This window comes from Loxodonta africana, chromosome 3 (assembly GCF_030014295.1).
Source record: "Loxodonta africana isolate mLoxAfr1 chromosome 3, mLoxAfr1.hap2, whole genome shotgun sequence".
Lineage (NCBI taxonomy): Eukaryota > Metazoa > Chordata > Mammalia > Proboscidea > Elephantidae > Loxodonta > Loxodonta africana.
This window is the reverse complement of record NC_087344.1, coordinates 167,958,590-167,978,139: the sequence shown is the minus strand read 5'-3', so window position 1 is coordinate 167,978,139 and position 19,550 is coordinate 167,958,590. Positions and strand designations below refer to the sequence as shown.

Below are 19,550 nucleotides of genomic sequence, written 5' to 3'. Positions count from 1 at the left end.
AAAAAATCAAAATCTGTCTTAATGTCCACCAACAAGGAATGCATAAATAAGTGTGGTAGAGCCATACAAGGGAATATTAGACAGTAGTAAAAATGAAAGGCATAGAGCTGCATGTGTGAAAAGGGGTGGACCTCGCAGTCATTATGTTGAAACTCCTCCAATAAAAAGCATGTTGAAGAATACATGAGTATGACAGCGTTTACGTAAAGTTGAGAAGCATGCAGAACAGCATCATACAGTATGTTGTTTAGAGACACCTATACGATTTTTTTTTTTTATACGATTAGTAAAGGATAGAGCAGCACATGGGAATGATAAACACCAAAATCAGGAAAACAGTTACTTGGCATGGGGAAGGGACTATATGATAGGAAAGGGGGTGGCACAGGCTTTCTTAACAGAGTTTTGGGTAGATGAGCATTCATTGTACTTTTGTATATATCTTAAGTATTTCATAATACATTTTAAAATAGAGTAGGATTATGGCTATGATAAGGGAAACAGAACTATGGGCACACATAGCAGAGGCAGATAAAGGAGTCAAGGAGGACTTCCTAGAGGAAGTGACATTTATCCTAAGACATGGGTGGGAGTTAAACGGGGCGGGGTGGGGGAAGAAAATGAGTTCCAGAAAGAGGGAACAACATGTGAGAAGACCCAGAGGTGAGGGAAAATTCGGCAGAGAAATTGAAAGAAGTTCTATACGACCGGAGCATAGAAAGTGGGAGAAGCATTTGGGTTTTATTCTAAGAGCAACAGGGAGTCACAGGGGTTTTCACAAGTGGAGTGATGTGGTCAGATTTCTGTTCCGGAGGATCACCGTGGCCGCAGTGTGGAGAATGGATTGGAGGGGGCAGGACTGGGTGCAGGGAGATGAGCCAGGAGGCTGTTGCAGAGATGATGGTGAGTTGGGGGCCTGGGGGAATCTTGGGCAGGATAGGTAGATTTGAGAGATTTAGGAGGTAAAATAGACGTGATTAGGTGGATTGTGTCTGTAGTTCTCTGGATTTCTCCCTTCCCACCAAAACCAGTTACCTATAGCATCTTACAGTGGACATTTCCAGGAAAATAGGCTGGACTAGACTGGACCTCTAAGTACCAAAGAACAGCTGTGTCTACTGACTATTTTTGACAGCTTTGGAGTTGGGCAGGACTGGGTTTGAATCCTATCTCTGCCACTTATTGGCTACGTGATATTGGGCAAGGTACTCTCCAGGTTGTGGTTTCATCATCAGTTAGTTGGGAAAAAATAAAGAAATCATGAATATAAAACACCTAGTTCAATACCTGGCAGATAGTAAGCAACCAATAAATGTTATCCACTCCCCCCTACCTCACCTGCTATCTGTTTCTGGGTAGTTCTCCAGAATGTGGGGGAAAACCTGTTTTCCTCCTGTCGACTATACTTCAGGGTTCTTTTTTTTTTTTTTTTTAGATTATTGTACTTTAGATGAAGGTTTACAGAACAAACTAGCTTCTCATTAAATAATTAGTACACATATTGTTTTGTGACATCGGTTACCAACCCCATGACATGTCAACACTCTCCCTTCTAGACCTTGGATTCCCTATTACCAGCTTTCCTGTCTCCTCCTGCCTCCTCGTCCTTGCCCCTGGGCTGGTATGCCCCTTTAGTCTTGTTTTGTTTTATGGGCCTGTCTAAACTTTGGCTGAAGGGTAAACCTCAGGAGTGACTTCATTACTGAGCTAAAACAATGTCCGGGGGCTATACTTTCAGGGTTTCTGCAGTCTCTGTCAGACCAGTAAGTCTGGTCCTTTTTTGTGAGGTTAAAACTTTGTTCTACATTTTTCTCCAGCTCTGTCTGGGACCCTTTATTGTGATCCCTGTCAGAGCAGTCAGTGGTGGTAGCTGGGCACTATCTAGTTGTGCTGGAGTCAATCTGGTGGAGGCTGTGGTAGCTGTGGTCCATTAGTCCTTTGGACTAATCTTTCCCTTGCGTCTTTGGCTTTCTTCATTCTCCCTTGCTCCTAACAGGGTGACACCAGTAGGGTACTCTAGGCTTCTTAATCTGCCTCAAAAAACAAAAAAACAAACCCACTGCTGTCAAGTCGATTCTGACTCCTAGTAACCCTATAGGACAGGGTAGAACTGCCCCATAGGGCTTCCAAGGAAAAGTTAGTGGATCCAAACAGCTGACCTTTTGGTTAGCAGCTGTAGCACTTAACCACTTCTCCACCAGAGCTCCTAACCTGCCTCAGAGCTTTTATCTCTTGTCACTGAGAATTTTCACAAGCTTCAGCATGTGAATCACTCATCTGGAATTCCCCAGAGCCAGGGACCTAGCAGAACTTAACACCTGCACATAGCTCATAGTTGAGCGGGCTGTGCGCCTGCCCATGACCAGGGCTCCCATCTCCTCACAGGTCCAAGTGGGTCCCTCGGGGCGACTACATCGCCTCCAACACGGACGAGTGCACGGCCACGCTGATGTACGCCGTCAACCTGAAGCAGTCGGGCACTGTCAACTTTGAGTATTACTATCCAGACAGCAGCATCATCTTCGAATTTTTCGTAAGCCCCTGGCCAAGGGGGAGGGTGGGATGTTGACACTCTCTGAAGCTCAGACTCATTTGCAGGAGTCGCAAGCATAGGCCTACTGGGGAAATCTGCACAGTGGTCTTCCCTCTGGATGATCTGAGGCTTCAAGAGGCGAGAGAAGAGGCAGATGTCAGAGGACTTTGAGAGGGAAGAGTAGACTCTGGGAGATTTCTAGTGTTTGTCTTGCTCAAACATGAAAATAGCATGTGAACAGCTTCTGGACACAAGTTATTTCTTTGGTGTCAGTGCACAGACATTTTGTGTTTGTGCACCTGGCTCTAGTCTTACTTCAAGGCTCATGGATTCTGAGCTCAGTCCCTAAAGGAAATGGGCACCTAAAGGAAATTCTATAGTCTCTCTTTGAGGTAGTGGAATATGGGCGTACTATTCCCATGACTTAATCCCAAGAACCACCAGAAGGGCCCTCTGGGGGGCTGGAGCAGTGTGGGGTAAGGAACTCATTTTCTTGGTAAGCTGAGACTCTGATCCCAACCTCCTGCTGCCCCAGGTACAGAACGACCAGTGCCAGCCCAATGTGGATGACTCCAGGTGGATCAAAACCACAGAAAAAGGATGGGAAATCCACAGTGTGGGTATTATACCTACCTTCTTCCTGGGGACTCCAGAAAAGGGCCAGGAACTTTCCCCCAAGGAGTGCTTCTCCCTTGTCTAGGCTTCCATTCCCCTGTCCCTAGAGGATGGGACCTCACATGATGAGAATGCTATAGTCTCTCGAGGTGGTGGAATATGGGCATGAGTTGACTTGTTGCTCCTGTAGCTTGACCCCCAAGACCATCAGCTTGCCAGCCCTTAAAGCTGGGGGATAGGTGACTATAACCAGAAAGGAATGAGGAGATATCAGTCACATTATCATCAGCACTCTTAGGCCTCCTTATTGGGCTCACCATAAGAGATGCTCATGGTCTACGTGGCTGAAGGAGCAGTGGGAGGGGGCATGAGAGGGTTGTAAGAGGAGGTTTAAAAGGAGAAAGGAAAAGCTAGATGGGAGGAAAGGCCAAGTTGAGACGTCAAGGGAGAGGATCAGAATAGACACTCTCATGCAGGCTGTAAGAGAAGGGGTCCCAATGGGAGGCCAGTCAGTGATATCTCTCTCTGCTACTGCACTAACTCCTCCTGTTTGTGGTTTTTAGGTGGAGCTAAATCGAGGCAATAATGTCCTGTATTGGAGAACCACAGCCTTCTCAGTGTGGTCCAAAGCACCGAAGCCTGTGCTGGTGAGAAACATCGCCATAACAGGTATGAAGACTGGGGTTTGATCTGGGGCGTGCTGCTAACTTCCAGCCTCTTGACGTTGAGGGGTGGGTGGGAGTCAGTCCCCAGGGGGCTCAACCTCAAGGCTCAATCCTTGCTTCTCTGTGTTGTTCTTCCTCCGTAGGGGTAGCCTACACCTCAGAATGCTTCCCCTGCAAGCCTGGCACGTATGCGGCCAAGCAGGGCTCCTCTTTCTGCAAACTTTGCCCAGCAAATTTTTACTCAAATAAAGGAGAAACTTCTTGCCACCAGTGCGACCCTGACAAATACTCAGGTGATGTTTCTGAAGATGGGAAGGGTTTGGTGGGGGATAGCAACCACAGAGCAAAACCGTGAAGTAGAGGCATCCTTTTGGCCAAGCTGAAGATGATCATTTTTAAACCCTTCCTTCTGAGACCCTGGAAAGTTCTTGCCATTTCATATCTCCACCAATCACTCTAGAAATAAAAAGAAACTCTCAGTAAATATTTATTAAGCACTTGCCATCTGCTGGGTCCTATCCTAGGTGCTTGGAATACATCTGAAACCCATTGCCGTCGAGTCAGTTCCGATTCATAGCGACCCTGTAAGACAGAGAACTGCCCCATAGGGTTTCCAAGGAGCAGCTGGTGGATTTGAACTGCTTATGTTTTGGTTAGCAGCCATAGCTCTTAACCACTATGCCACCAGTGAGCAAAATAGACAAAGATCCCTGTCTTTATGGAGTTTAAATTCCAATGGAGACAGACAATAAACAATAACTATAGTAAAAAGTAGTAAATATCTAATAAGTTATATAACATGCTAGGTGGTAAAAAATACCATGGTGTCATGGAAAAAAGAAAAAGCAGCTCAGAGTTAAAGGGATTAGAAAAGCTAGGGGAGGAGGCTGCAATTTTTTTTTAAACAATGAACTCCTTTTTCTTAAAATGAAACCTTATTATACCTATATTATAAAGTAATAATTATAAATAATAGGTATAGTAGATCAAAGAAGTATAAATGTATATGTTTTAATTTATAACAATTATTACAAAAGTTAATTGATAAGAACCATGAGGCTGTATCGATAAGCAAAAACACTTTGAAAGCAAGGGCTAAAGATAGAAGTTGCAATCTTTTATCAACCTGAATGTCCACGGAATTCAAAGCAGGCATTTTCAGGAAATCCAGGGTTCCTTGGAACACAGTTTGAAAACCACTGCTCTATGGGAAAAGGAAGGGACATCTGGAAGTGGCCTACTTCCACAGGCCCTGGAAAGCTTCCTAAAGCATCCCAATTTGAGAAAGAGGACCTGATCGTTTGAGGGAGTCTTGTAGGGGGCAGCAGGGCTCTGGTGATGGGCTGTGTTCCCAAAGTCCCCTCTGCTCAGGCAGCCCACTGGTTAGCACACAGGGGCCAGTCTCCACGGCAGGTTCTGAAACAAACAGGTGGGAGAGAGAAAGAGTCCCCTCACCTCCCCTGCAAACACGCGTAAAAACCTATTCTATTTTTCCTTTCTTACACAGAACCATACACAAACCCTGCACAAGGCCCTCTCTCAAGCACAGCTCGTATCTCTACACAGACACACCAACGCTCCACACAGGTGTTAAAGTTTGTGTTTGCTCAGCCAAGACATGCCATTGACCTTGTCAACTGTTTATTTCTACACTATTCCTAAAACAAAAGTCTTATTTATCTACATAGATCTTGCTAAGTGAGTGTAGTTTTCAAGAAGAACAGGAATGTTTAGATTTGGGGGGAAGTTTTTTACCTGTAAGTCTAAATTCCTGTTTTTCCTCTTGAATTTCTTATCCTACCCTCCTCTGTTCCCCACCCCCCCACCCCCTGCAACCTCTATCAATAGCATCCTTTGTTAGTCTAAGTCTCTAGCTCTCTTTCCAGCCTAGCAGTTGTGCAAGGGTTTGAATAACAAGGTGGTTCTAAAAAAAAAAAAAAAACTGCCTAGGAGTATTTTGATCCAAAAAAAAAAAAAATTTTTTTTTTATGTAAGCAGTTTTTTATCTAGAAAGCTGTTATGAAAGTGTTAGGTTGGGGGTCTGAATTCTTAGATTCTGTTGTTCTCTATTCTCAATCTGCCCCTTTGACTTCATTGTCATTTTGAAGAACACAGTCAGCTTGTTGACCACCTTTCTGCTTGGGATACAAAGAGAGTCATATTCCTTTTGGGTTTGACTCTTCCAGAATACAGGGTCAATAGGAGACTGGGGAAGACCCAGGGAGAGAGATGAGAGTTTATAAGGGAATGTGCCTGGAGGGGTGACAGAAGACCACTCAGTCATCCATTTAGCAAATACAGTCTGAGTACCAGCCATGTGCCAGGCCCGGGGCTTAGTGATAGGGTTACAGCTGAACCAGCTGTGGGGACTGTCCTACAGTTTATGTCTGAAAGCAGAATGTAGCTGTGTACTCACCTAAGTACACCATGGTGCAGCAGATGCTGGGGTAGCAGCATGCATTGGAGTCAAAAAAGGGAAATGACCAGTCCTCTCTGGAGAGGAAGGAAAGGATTCACCTAATTATGGTCTTGAAAGATAAGTTGAGTTTTAATGAGTTGGTGATTTGATGGCAACAGGACTTTTGGGAGAGGAGAAGTGTGAGCCAAGGCCAGAAGGTTCAGGGAACTGAGAATAACTCAGCATGGCTGGAGCTTAGGTGGAGAAAAGTAGCATCCGAGGCTAAGAGATAGGCAGGGAACACGTTAGGGAGAGACCTTTACATGCCAATGCTAAAAGTTGGGATTTGATCTTATCAGCAGCGGAGGCCATTAAAGAATTTTAAATTGGGGAGTGACATGATCTGGCTTCTGCTTTTGAAAGACCATTCTGTCTGCCATGTGAAGACTGGATGAGGAAGGGACCGGCTAGAGGCAGAGGGCACAGTTGGAAGAGTTTGCAGAATGGTGCCATTGCTGGTATCCAGGGCCTGAACAAAGGTGGATCTAATAGGGATGGGGAGTCTCTGGGTGTTGCAAATGGTTAACATGCTTGCCTGCCAACCGAAAGGCTGGAGGTTCATGTCTACCAGAGGTGCCTTGGAAGAAAGACCATTGAAAACCCTGTGGAGCACAGTTCTACTCTGGCACACATGGGGTCACCATGAGTCAGAGTTGACTCAATGACAACTGGTTTAGTAGAGATGGAGATGGGAGAACTTAACAGAAGAAATATTAAGGACAAAGGGTTGACTAAAAATATCTTTCTCTTCACTGATATCTGAATTCCATCATTAGGATTAGTTCATTTGTATTATGCTTAATGTCGTTGTTGTTAGGTGCCATCAAGTCGACTCTCAAAGCAACCCTATATACAACAGAACAAAACACTGCCAGGTACTATGCCATTCTCCCAATCATTGCTATATTTGAGCCCATTGCTGCAGCCACTGTGTCAGCCCATCTTGTTGAGGGTCCTCCTCTTTTTCGATGACTGTCTACTTTACCAAGCATGAAGTCCTTCTCCAGGGACTGGTTGCTCCTGATAACATGTCTAAAGTGTGTGAGACAAAGCCTCGCCATCCTCACTTCTGAGGAGCATTCTGGCTGTACTTCTTCCAAGACAGATTTGTTCTTTCTTCTGGCAGTCCATGATATATTCGAATATTCTTCACCAACACTGTAATTAGTATTATGCTTAATATTAGAGATTAAATTCCTAATAGAATGGTATGGAGTTTAGCAGCATGGACTCCAGAACTAAGTTTCTAAGGTTTAAATTTCTGCTCCATCACTTACTAACTGTGCTACCTTGGGTAAGTTTCTTGTTTGCATCTCAGTTATGGCTGCTAATCAAAGGGTTGGTAGTTCAAATCCACCAGGCGCTCCTTGGAAACTCTATGGGGGCAGTTCTACTCTGTCCTATAGGGTCACTATGAGTCGGAATCGACTCGACGGCACTGGGTTTTGGGTTGGGTTCCTCATCTATTAAATGGGAATGATAATAATCGTATCTACCACATAGTGTTATTGTGAAGACTGATTGATTAACATAGGTAAAGAATTTAGGACAGTTCCTGGCATGTCATTAGTATAATTCATTCTCATTAAGGCCTGTCCTTACAGTCCTCTTTTAATATGAAAATATTCTTGGTATAAAAAAACCAAACCAAACCCAGCGCCGTCGAGTCAATTCCAAATCATAGCGACCCTATAGGACGGAGTAGAACTGCCCCATAGAGTTTCCAAGGAGCGCCTGGAGGATTCGAACTGCCGCCAGTTTGGTTATCAGCCATAGCACTTAACCACTACGCCACCAGGGTTTCCACTCTTGGTATAAAACTCTTGGTATAAAAAAATAGGTAGTAATAATAAGTCACTCATATTAGTACTTTACAATTTATAAAACGTTATCTCATTTACTACTTACAGCATAGTGCAGGAGTGATTTCCCCACTTACAAATGAATAAAAACAGGAGCCCTGGTGGCGCAGTGGTTAAGTGCTTGGCTGCTAATTTAAAGGTGGCAGTTCAAACCCACCAGCTGCTCCACGGGAGAAAGATGTGGCAGCCAGTTTCTGTAAAGATCACAGCCTAGGAAGCCCTATGGGGAAGTTCTACTCTGTCCTATAGGGTCACTATGAGTTGGAATCAACTCCACGGCAATGGGAAAGACAGGCATGGAGAGGTGAAGGGATTCGCCCACAGCCTGAGCTGGTATCTGAGCTGGGCCCTTGTGTTCATTAGGTATGTAAATCCTCAAGGAAAGTGTTTTCCTTTGATAAAATGGATCAGAATGAGGACCTTGTATTCCTGTAGGCAGGGAGAAGATACTGAAAGGAGGAGGGTGCAGAAAGTGGAATTGGGGCTCCCAATGAAACTTCACCTTCTTTCAGTTTTGCACAGGCCAGCCGTACTTGTCACTCCTTTACCAAACATCCAGGCAGATCTTTCAGACCTGACTAGTACCCAACTTTCACGCCTGGATGAAACCTGAGCTAGGAAACTGAGGTCTGCCCCCGCATTTGAGTTAATCATTTATTAGAACCACCTTAACAGTTGTCACTGTGTAAACAGCTGGACCATTTTTCTGAAACCCGGAGCTAGGATGTCAGGTTGAGTAAATATTTGGTAAGCAGAAAGAGTTCTTTTGTGAAATGCATTTTCTAACACATAACATGAAGTTTGCTAGAACTAATATACAAGGCCCTGGAAATTGGCATATTTTCAACATCTACCCCCAAATTGCACCTGGCCAAGTTGGTGAAAATCAGGAGTTCTGTGCTGAATTAGACCTTCTGCTTGTTAACCAAGTAAATTAGCTGAGAAGACCCCAGCTGTTTCTCAGCTACCAGTTCCCTCTTGCCCAGGCTAATAAGACTGGGATAGAAGGTGTGGAAATGTGCCATTAAGGGGACCCCCCCAGTGCAGGCCAACAGTCTGTAATTAGGAGGTTCTCTAATCTAGGAACTCATTTGGTGTCTTGGGAAGAAGGGATATGTTGAGAAATAAGCTCTTAACTGGTAGGGAAAGAAGGAGGCTTTTAGTCCTTATTAAGTCTCCTGTTGTTGTTGTGTGCTGTTGAGTCAATGCTATTCCATAGCGACCCTATGTGCAGAATAGAACTGGCCCATAGGGTTTCACAGACAGTAATCTTCACAGGAGCAGATAGCCAGTTCTTTTTTCCCTCAGATTGGTTGGTGGGTTCGAACCACTGATCTTTTGCTTAGCAGCTGAGCACTTAACCATTTTGCCACTTGGTCTCCTTAAGTCTCCTGTACCAGTTCCCAGATAAGAATAAGCCCCACAAACCCAGATAATAAAAAAACCAAACCCGTTGCCATGGAGTTGATTCCAACTCATAGCAACCATTTAGGACAGAGTAGAGCTGCCCTATAGGGCTTCCAAGATACAGCTGGTGAATTCAAACTGCCAACCTTTTGGTTAGCAGCCAAGTGCTTAACCACTGCCACCAGGGCCCGAGATAATAATAGTCACCATCATTTAGTGAGTTCTCCTTACAATGTGCCAGGTATGTGCTGGCTCCAGCAAACCCAACCAAAACCTTATTTTAGCTCTTCAGACAAGAGAAGGTCCCTGGGTGGCACAGATGGGTTTGTGCTCTACTACTAACTTAAAGGTTGATGGTTGGAACCCACCCTGAGGCACCATGGAAGAAAGCCCTGGCGATGCGCTTCCATAAAGATTACAGCCAAGAAAACCCTATGGAACAATTCTGCTCTGTTACACATGGGGTCACCATGATTTGGAATTGACCTGATGGCAACAGGTTTGGTTTTTGGTTTGGGTAAACGAGAAAGCCAAGGCTCAGAGTGGTTAAGTATCTTGCCTAAAGTCACACAGCTACTAAATGATGATGTGTAGTTCAGACTCAGATATGTCTGACTTAAAATCTCATTTCAATATGTCATACTGCCTGCCAGGTAGTATATATATATATATATATACATAGAGAAGTTCTCGCCATTATTAAATGCTTATCTGCAGGTAACACAGTAATAATATTAGAAGTAGTGTTGGTAGTAGCAATAGTGTTGTACTGTGTAGCCTATAAAGCAGTGATTTTTATTCTGGAATAAGTAGATTCCCTGGAAATTTTTATTTGCATGAATTGTGTATATTTTTCTGGGTGGAGGAAGCAGCTCTTTCCTCAAATTATTTCAAAAGAGTTTGTAATTCAAAACGGTGAAATCCTTTACTTTAAAAAAGGATGCATTGAAATAGTTCTTGCTATCCAGGGTTTCATAGGTTAATGCAGAACTAATATAAACATGAGGAGAACATCCAGGGTAGAATCAAACTGGTAGTTAATAACATTTTTTTTTTAATTAGGTACAAGTCAAGGGTTAAATACAGTGCTGGGATGCTTGGGTTGGGGAAAGTGGAAGGAGCCTTATGTCTCAAGCGGAGTTCGAGGAAATTATCAGCTTCTTTGTCTAGGATGGTTTCATGGAGAAGGGGAAATTCAAGGTGGAAGGCATTCATTCTAGGCATATATTACAAGAACATTCAGAGAAAAGATTAGAGTAAGAACATGAAGGCAATGCCCCAATACTTCATGAAGAGAAAAGCCACGCCCACAATTAGGAATTCTGAGACACCCGAAAGATGGCAGGTTTCAGGGATCTTGGGCTGGTGGTGGTTAACTTGGAGTCCTGCAAGATGGTCTTTCCAGCTCCATCTTCCTCTTACTTTGAGGCCAGTCCTTTGGCCAATCCACTTCACACCCTGCCCACAGTAAGGGGCCAGTGGTTTCTTATCAGCACCGGGGAGAGGGACAAAGGGGCATCCATCCAGTCAGGCAGGGCTTTAGAGACTGGAAATGGGACTCAAGATGCTACTGAATGGCAAAGGGAAGGGGCAGGGGTGTGCAGGGCTTCTCTTTTCGGCACTATCTATGTGGTGTTTTGTTTACTCCAGGACCTTGGGAGTCTTGGGGTCATGAGCATGTGATCAAGAGCTCTGCTTTCCTAAGTAACTTGAAGTATTTGTCCTTGCTTTTGCAATTTAGAAAAAGGATCTTCCACCTGTAAAGTACGTCCAGCCTGCACAGACAAAGACTATTTCTACACACACACAGCCTGTGATGCCAACGGAGAGGTGGGTAGCAAGGTTTGGGAGCTCCTTTCCTCCTGGACTCTGTCTCCCCCTCCTTGGGCTTTCATGATCAAACCCCTCAGGCCCCCACAGTGACCCCAGGACTAGTGCTAGTTTGTTAGTGCTGCTGTAACAGAAATACCACAAGTAGGTGGCTTCAATGAACGGAAATTTATTTCCCCACAGTTTAGAAAGCTAGAAGTCCAAATTCAGGCACTGGCTCTAGGGGAAACCTCTCTCTGTCTGCTCTGGGAAAAATCCTTGTTTTAGCTTCTCTAGTCAAGTATTCCTCAGTTCCTTGGAGATCCCCATGTGGCATCTATCTTTTCCCCATTTGTGCTTGCTTGTCTCTGTGCCTAATCTTCTCTTTTTATAGCTCGAAAGTGATTAGGTTTAGGACACACCTTACATTGATATGGCCTCATTAACGTGAAAAAGAAAACCCTATTCCCAAATGGGATTACATCCACAGGTATAAAACCCTTTGCCATTGAGTTGATTCGACTCATAGGGTTTCCAAGGAGCGCCCAGTGGCTTCGAACTGCCGACCTTTTAGTTAGCAGCCGTAGCTCTTAACCACTGCACCACCAGGGTTTCCATCCATAGGGACAGGGGTTAGGATTCACAACACATATTTTTGAGGGACACAGTTTAATCCATGACAGTGGGGAAACACAAGAAGATGACCTCATTCATTTTCAGGTTAGAAGCTGCTTTTGCCGCATTTGTTTTATGTATGCTTATTCACATGGTCTCTGTTTCAAAAAAACATTTCTTCCATTTTTCTTTTGCTTGGTTTCTTTCATTTGCTTTGATGCTGGTCAATGCCTGCCTGTTTGTATGACCTTATTTTCTCATGGAGCTCATCAAATGGGTCCCCCAACCCCAACTCCCCCCACCACCACCACCCTCCCCCCCGCCAGTGCTGCTTTTGTGAACTGATCAAGGGAATGAGCCCCACTTCCTGGCTCCCCTGGAGAATGGCCAGGCTTGTTTGGTCTCTGCTGTTTCTCTCTCCCCCCAGGCTTTCTGCCTCAGAAGAAGACTTTCCTTTGTAGTTGGAGTTGCCGTTGAGTCAACACAACAGCTTTTGAATGCCAACTGATGTTTCAGGCATTGTGCTCCATGCTGGGGATTCAGGGATGACTCAGACAGGCTCCTGCCCTCAGGGAGGTCACAGACTTGTGTGGGAGGGCAGAGAGAGGAATAAAATGGGCTACCAACAACCACAAGCTAGACATGGTCAAGGCCATAAGAGAGGGGTATGCAGGGCACTGTGGGAGCCCAAAAGAGGAGCAGCACCCAACCCTGAGTGAGGGGCCAGGGAAGGTCTGTTGGAGGAGGTCGTTTGTTCATTTCATCAGTCAGTTGGCAAATATTTATTGAGCACCTAGTATATGCCAGGCACTGTGCTAGGCAATAGGTATACATTAACAAAACTAAAGGAACCTGTAGCTCTCATAGAGCTTAATTCTTATTCGGGAGAGGATGGAGAGGGAGTCTGTGTTTTGTATGTCCTAGGAAAAGAAACAAATAGGTGTATAATTTATCAAATGGTAGTAAATGTTGTTGTTAGAGGCTGTCCAGTCAGCTCCAGCTCATAGCAACCCTATGTAAGTGGTAGGAAGAAAAAATGAAATAGGGCCAGGGGATTGAGAGGAGTCCCTGGATGGTGTAAACAGTTAAACACTCAGCTACTACCTGAAAGGTTGGTGGTTCAAACCCACCCAGAGGCACCTCTGAAGAAAGGCCTGGTGATCTGCTTCCAAAAGGTCATAGCCACTGAAAACCCTGTGGACCAATTTTACTCTGACACACATAGGGTCGCCATGAGTAGAAATTGACTCGATGGCCACTGGTTTGGATTTTTTAGGGGACAGAGGATGATGGAGGGGAGTGCTATTTTAAATGGCCTCTCCGAGGAGGTGACATTTAGCAGAGACCTGAATGAGATGAAGGAAGAGCCACGGAGCTTTCCAGGGGGTGCACAGCAGATGTAGGGGTGTGCCCGGTGATTTCAAGGAGCAGCAGTAAGTGAGCAGGGAATGGGTTCTAGGGCACAGGTAGAGGGACTGGTCTTAGATTTTACATTATGGATGAACTGTGTTCTTAAGCCAGGCCCTCATCAGGGGATAGAATTAAAAAAAACAAACAAAAAACCATTGTCGTCGAGTCGATTCCTACTCGTAGAGACCCTATAGGACAGAATAGAACTGCCCCATAGGGTTTCCAAGGAGCGCCTGGGGGTTTTGAACTGCCAGCTCTTTGGTTAGCAGCCGTGATTCTTAACCACTATGCCACCGAGGTCTTCAGAGATAGAAATAGGAGTCAGTAAATTTGCATTCAGCTCTAAGCACAGTGCTTGGCTGTTAGGATGCGCACATGTCTGTTGGCTGGCTGAATTCTCCCTTTGCAAACTAAGCATGGAATAAAGCCTGGTCCATAATCGTGATTACTTTTCATAGTCACCTCTACCTCCCTACCTCAGATTTGGAGCATCTCACCCATCCCCAGCAACCAAGAAAGAATGGCTATGTATCTTGTCGGTTGCACCTTAGACTCCATTCTGTAGTGTCTGGTATCCTGTATGACCTTGTAAAAATTATTTTCATTTTCTTGGCCTCCATTGACTCATTAATAAAATGGGGGAAATTAATCCTGTTCCTCTTCTTCCTCCTAGGCAAAGCACATGGCTGAATGTCAGCTGTCTTTGCTTCGTTCTGCCCCACTCTCTCCCCTCCTGGGCTCAGGCCAAGAGCTTCTAGATCTGTAGTATGCTGTACTGTCTGTGAGGCTGACCGCCACTGGGTCTTTCCCACCTGCAGCCCAGCCAAAGCCTGGCCCGGGGGAGGCGAGCTGAAGCCTGTCCATTTAAGGAGTGTTCATGCATATGCATTTACCAGGAGAGCCTTCCAGAGGTCTTGCTTTGCACCTCAGGCCCACACTGGTCCTTGCGCAGTCTTGTGATTTCAGTTTATCGTCTAAACTGTATTTTAAAAATCCAGGAATACTCCTCAAGCCAGCTCCTAGGATTGCGGTTGTCCTCTCATGTGAACTTGACCAATCCATTGGGGCTGCCAAATGTGCTGCTCCAAAAGACAGCCCATATCAGCCTCCCTGCTCCCCAGATCCTCCTCACATGAGACTCACAGGAGAGAGGCTGGGCTCAGGGAGCTCTGGCCCCCAGCGCCTCTTCATAGGGAGAAGCCCTAAGCTGAGCAGGGGGGAGGCGGATCCAGGGCTCACCATCAATGAAGGGAGCTTGAACTGAGGACCACCATTCATTAAGACCTTGTGGTTTCTTATCCTGAATACAATGGACAGATGCATTATTCATCCATCTTTCCACATGGATGGTATGCTGCACAGATACTTCTCATCACCAGCTTAGTGCAATCCATAAGGGTGCCATTTTGTCTCTGGCTTCATTTGAGGGTCACCTAGGAAGCTTGGAGCTGCCCAGCCTCACCCCTGATTTACCAGGGGCCTCCTACAGATCATCTCTTCTTCCACACCCAATGCCTCCATCCCAAGTAGAGATGGCCCTAGTGGTTGGCAGACACATAGCCTTTGTTGTCTGCTGACCTCATGGCAGTCTGTTCCTTAGGCCGTGATGCTCACAGAGAACATGGTGTTCATACTCCCACATGGCTACTTATGCAATTGTTGCCCTTGTTAGATGATGAGCTCCTTGAGGGCGGGGGCACATCTCATTCATCCCTGAGTCCCCAGGTCTGGCACATAGATGTATTAGGCTGTCTGCAAATGTTTACCAAATAAATGAAAGAGCAAAGAATGTAGCACTTGGAAGACATGTTGGAACATCTTAGCTGCCCCTTCTTTCCTGGGATTATGTAAACCACCTCCTCTCCATGCCTTTCTGTGTTCTGGCATTTTCACCAGCTACTTTTTCTGTGATCTTGATAGTAATAAGATTCTACAGTAAACTCAGAGGTTTCTCTGGGGACAACTGATCCCCGATTCCCTCTGTCACAGCAGTCTTCATCAGACAGTCAACCATTCAACCAGTCATCTAGTCAACATTCAACCAACAGACATTTATGGAGCGTGACCGCGTACCAGCCACTAGGATAAGGGCTTGGGATACATCCAAAGAGAAAACAAAGTTCCCTGCCCTAGTGGAGCTTTTATTTTAGCTCAGAATTCACTCCCCTCACCCTATCTTTAAATTAGATCCCTAAAAGATATGCTAAATCCCACACAGGCTGAGCCGTGCTTAATCCATTTCTGCAGACGCAGCTAATGTACAAATGGGCCGAGCCGAAAATCTGCGGTGAGGATCTGGAGGGAGCGGTGAAGCTGCCTGCCTCTGGGGTGAAGACCCTGTGCCCACCTTGCAACCCAGGCTTCTTCAAAACCAACAACAGCACCTGCGAGCCCTGCCCCTATGGCTCTTACTCCAATGGCTCTGGTAACCTCCTTAACCTGCCCTATTCCCTATGTTTGCATCCTTGTCCACATCACCCATGTGGGCAGGCTGTGTGGGCGCTAGATGAACAGACTCTGCCTTTCCAAGGGAGGCAGTAAGGACTAAGTTCAAGAGAGGAGAGGTCAGGGGCTGGCCCAGCCTGTAGGTCAAAGTCAGACCTGAGAACCGTCTGCCTTCCTCCTCTTTCTAACTGTGAATGTGACTCAGGCTTGAAGGTACCCAATCCTCACAACGTAGACTTCCACCATATGGCAGGGATGCTAACTACAAGGCTTAGGGGGCTGGCTTGACCCAATTAGAACCTATAAACCATACTGCAAAAAGGAGATGGGGAGATCTGTGTACCTATTAATGGGAGCGTATTTAACGATAACGTGACAAATAATATGAACTCCATGTATCAAGCTAGTAGATTCATTGAAGTTCTGATATGAAAAGTTTAGTCGGCATGTAGGATGATTGGGGTATTGGAATGAAGGGTCAATGTTTATGTCTTGAGTTTGTTAAACACGTTGTCGAAATGTTTTTTGAGTCCATTCGATATAACTACAACAGTCCTCAGCACCACCCTTGTTTGGCTGACCACTGCTGCTGCCACTTGCCCGTGTGGCAGCAGCTCCAGTCAGAGTGGCTGCAGCCTTCTGGCTAAATATGTGGGTCTTGTACCCACAGATTGTACCCACTGCCCAGCTGGAACTGAACCTGCCCTCGGATTCGAATACAAATGGTGGAACACACTGCCCACGAACATGGAGACCACGGTTCTCAGTGGGGTCAACTTTGAGTACAAGGGCATGACAGGTAATTGCCCCACCCACTCCCAGCCCTCTTTCAGCTTCATATTTCTTCAAAATAGTCATGTCTGAGAAAAATAAGCTGGTCATGTCGCGTAGTCTTATGAAAGTTCTACCCCCCTGAAACCTCAGTTTCAGAGACAGAAGCAAAACTGGAAACAACATGCACGCGTTTCAGAAAGGCTTGCTCTGAGAGCTTCAGCGTCTTCAACCAAAGCAGTGGGATAAGGAACATCGTTTGTGTTCAGCAGTGGTTCTGAACACCTTAGAGGATGGTGCTGTCTCTGCCTTCCAGAGGTGGACGCACATCTGCGTGCACATTTGCCTTGCCCCGGAGAGACACCAGGGCATTAACTCTCTCCTCTCGTTCCCCAGGCTGGGAGGTGGCTGGTGATTACATTTATACTGCTGTCGGAGCCTCAGATAACGACTTCATGATTCTTACCCTGGTCGTGCCAGGATTTAGGTGAGAAATACAAAGCCAAGGGGAAAGCCCAGCTAACTTGGCTACATCCATTCCACATGCCTTGGAATGTTGTGCCCCTGGGTGGCACAAACGGTTTGTGCTCAGCTACTAACCTAAAGGTTGGAGGCTTGAACCCGTCTGGAGGCACCACAGAAGATAGGCCTGGCAACCTGCTTCCATAAAGATAAAAAAATGAGAGCCAAGAAAACCCTATGGAGCACAGTTGTACTCTGTAACACATGGGGTTGCCATGAGTCAGAATTGCCTTGACAGCAACGGGTTTGGGCTTCTGGAGTTGAATTTCATTTCATTTTAAAGCATCAGTTCAGGACAGAGGAGAGCAGAGTAATGGTCTGGCAAAGTTAACCTAAAGGCTAACACAGCCACTTAGCTGCTGCCAATGCTGATTTATCTATTGCTTTGCCATCCTATTTAGCTTCCCCATCAGTTGACCACATGCTACTTGAATTCTTCCTCCTTCCGGCATCAAACAGGATAAAATTTTTTAAAAACAGGGTTACGAGTGCCCACAGATAGTTAGTTACCTCTTTATCTGAGGCAAGAAGACTGGGAGGAATTGTCCTTACTATCATATTTGTCCCCATATCTCAAGAAGATCTAGGACAACAAAGTTTATTTTTATTGTCTTAAAAAAAAATACTATAGGCAGTGTAGTGTGGTGTGGTGGAAAGAGCACTGGACTGGAAGTAAGGGCACTTGAACTTCGCCACTTGCTGGCTTTGTGAACTTGGGAAAGTCACTTCGCCCTCATAGGCTTCAGGTTCCTCACCTGTAAAACTAAAGGGATGGACAGTCTATGATTTAGGATTAACTCAGGTTGAGATGATTTTTCCAACCCACTGGTTAGCCCAACTGTGTAGAGAGGAGCTGGAAACTGGAGGTCCTCAGAGTTCAGGCAAATAGCTAAAGCCAAGAAAAGCCATAAATGAATTTCCAAAGCCAAAGAGAGCTGGTCTGCCTGTGTGTGCTTAAAGGTGAGAGGGACCACTGACTGGGCTTCCCTATTGCCAATTTGACTTCTCCATTCCCTCCTTCAAGCTCTCCCCTTTCTGTCCCTGGTATGGTGCTCTATTCATGGTAGTTAATCAAAAGGCATTACTTTCTCTCCTCTTAACCCACATTACTCAGAGCTGACTAGATATAGATGTTATTGCAAGATGAAAAAACTTCTTAGGCTTTTTTTTTTTTTTTGTAACATTCCAAAAAGTACTTTTCAACCTGGAGATCTGATTACCATAGGAAAGTGCTTCCCCACTCCTCCGACATGGCTCTCTCTTTCCCAAAAGCAGGACCTGCCTGAGAATTTTGCTGGAGAGATTACAGGTTGACATTTCTGTTCATTCAACCCAGGCAAAGCTCCCGCCATCTTGGAGAGTGAGCTGCTACTAAGTTAATGTAGGCAATTGACATCTCACGATACTGGTACTTCTCCAACTTTAATGCGCATACAAACCACCTGGGAATCGTGTTAAAATGCAGGTTCTGGTTCGGGAGGTCTGGGTGGGACCTGAGATTCTGCATTTCTAATACACTCCCAGTGATGATGAGGCTGCTAATCAGAGACCCCACTCTGGGACATGAGGTTTTATAGCATTTTACACTTGCATATGTATTATGCCTTTGGATCTCACCACAGTGATAGAAGAGAGATAAGAAAGATATTGTCATCTCCATTTTAAGGATTGGATAGATTGAGGTCACATGGCTAGGGCAGCAGAACTGGACTTAATCCACACTCTTTCAAATATACTCAGAACCTAATCCTGCCCCCCAGCAGACCCTTTGCTCCCGTTGGGGCTCTTCAGTAAGCATCACCTGGCCTCCAGCACTGACTTTTAACCTCTGCCCCCATAGACCGCCACAGTCTGTGATCGCAGACACAGAGAATAAAGAGGTGGCCAGGATCACATTCGTCTTTGAGACCATCTGTTCTGTGAACTGTGAGCTTTACTTCATGGTGGTACGTTCCTTTTTTCGCTCCCTGAGGGGCTTCCTGGGACTCTTGGGAGGGTTGACGCATGCGCTAACTGGTGTGTCAATATAACTGACGCCCCTGTTTGTAGTGATTTCACAGCAAAAGGGCCCAGATTGACCATCAGGGCATTCACAGTTTGACATGGATCTCTGATGACCCCCGGGGTGGCAGTGGTGTGGGCACGTTCTCCTGCCAGCCATTATGCCTTCCTTCACTTGTCTGTCCTGGGCTCAGGGCATGAATTCCAGGACCAACACTCCCGTGGAGACGTGGAAAGGCTCCAAAGGCAAACAATCGTACACCTACATCATTGAGAAGAACGCAACCATGAGCTTCACCTGGGCTTTCCAGAGGACCACTTTCCACGAGGCAGTACGTTCCACCCCTTGCCTCAGACCCCAACTCCTAGAAGAGACCCTCTGAACCCAAGAGGATTTCTACCATTAGCTTAAGACTGAGTTTGATGTTGAGAGTCCA

The 19,550-nt window shown here is 45.7% G+C and overlaps 1 protein-coding gene across 1 annotated transcript in view; it reads left to right on the top strand.

The window, feature by feature from the left end:
- The window catches only part of ELAPOR1 (endosome-lysosome associated apoptosis and autophagy regulator 1), a 35,974-nt gene that overhangs the window by 5,637 nt on the left and 10,787 nt on the right, over window positions 1-19,550 (top strand). Inside the window, exons 2-11 of the mRNA XM_023547436.2 lie at window positions 2,386-2,533; window positions 3,069-3,149; window positions 3,712-3,817; window positions 3,957-4,106; window positions 11,282-11,370; window positions 15,622-15,799; window positions 16,490-16,618; window positions 16,987-17,077; window positions 18,953-19,058; window positions 19,308-19,445. Of these exons, the coding sequence (XP_023403204.2) occupies window positions 2,386-2,533; window positions 3,069-3,149; window positions 3,712-3,817; window positions 3,957-4,106; window positions 11,282-11,370; window positions 15,622-15,799; window positions 16,490-16,618; window positions 16,987-17,077; window positions 18,953-19,058; window positions 19,308-19,445 (1,216 nt within the window). The remainder of the gene's footprint in view (window positions 1-2,385; window positions 2,534-3,068; window positions 3,150-3,711; window positions 3,818-3,956; window positions 4,107-11,281; window positions 11,371-15,621; window positions 15,800-16,489; window positions 16,619-16,986; window positions 17,078-18,952; window positions 19,059-19,307; window positions 19,446-19,550) is intronic.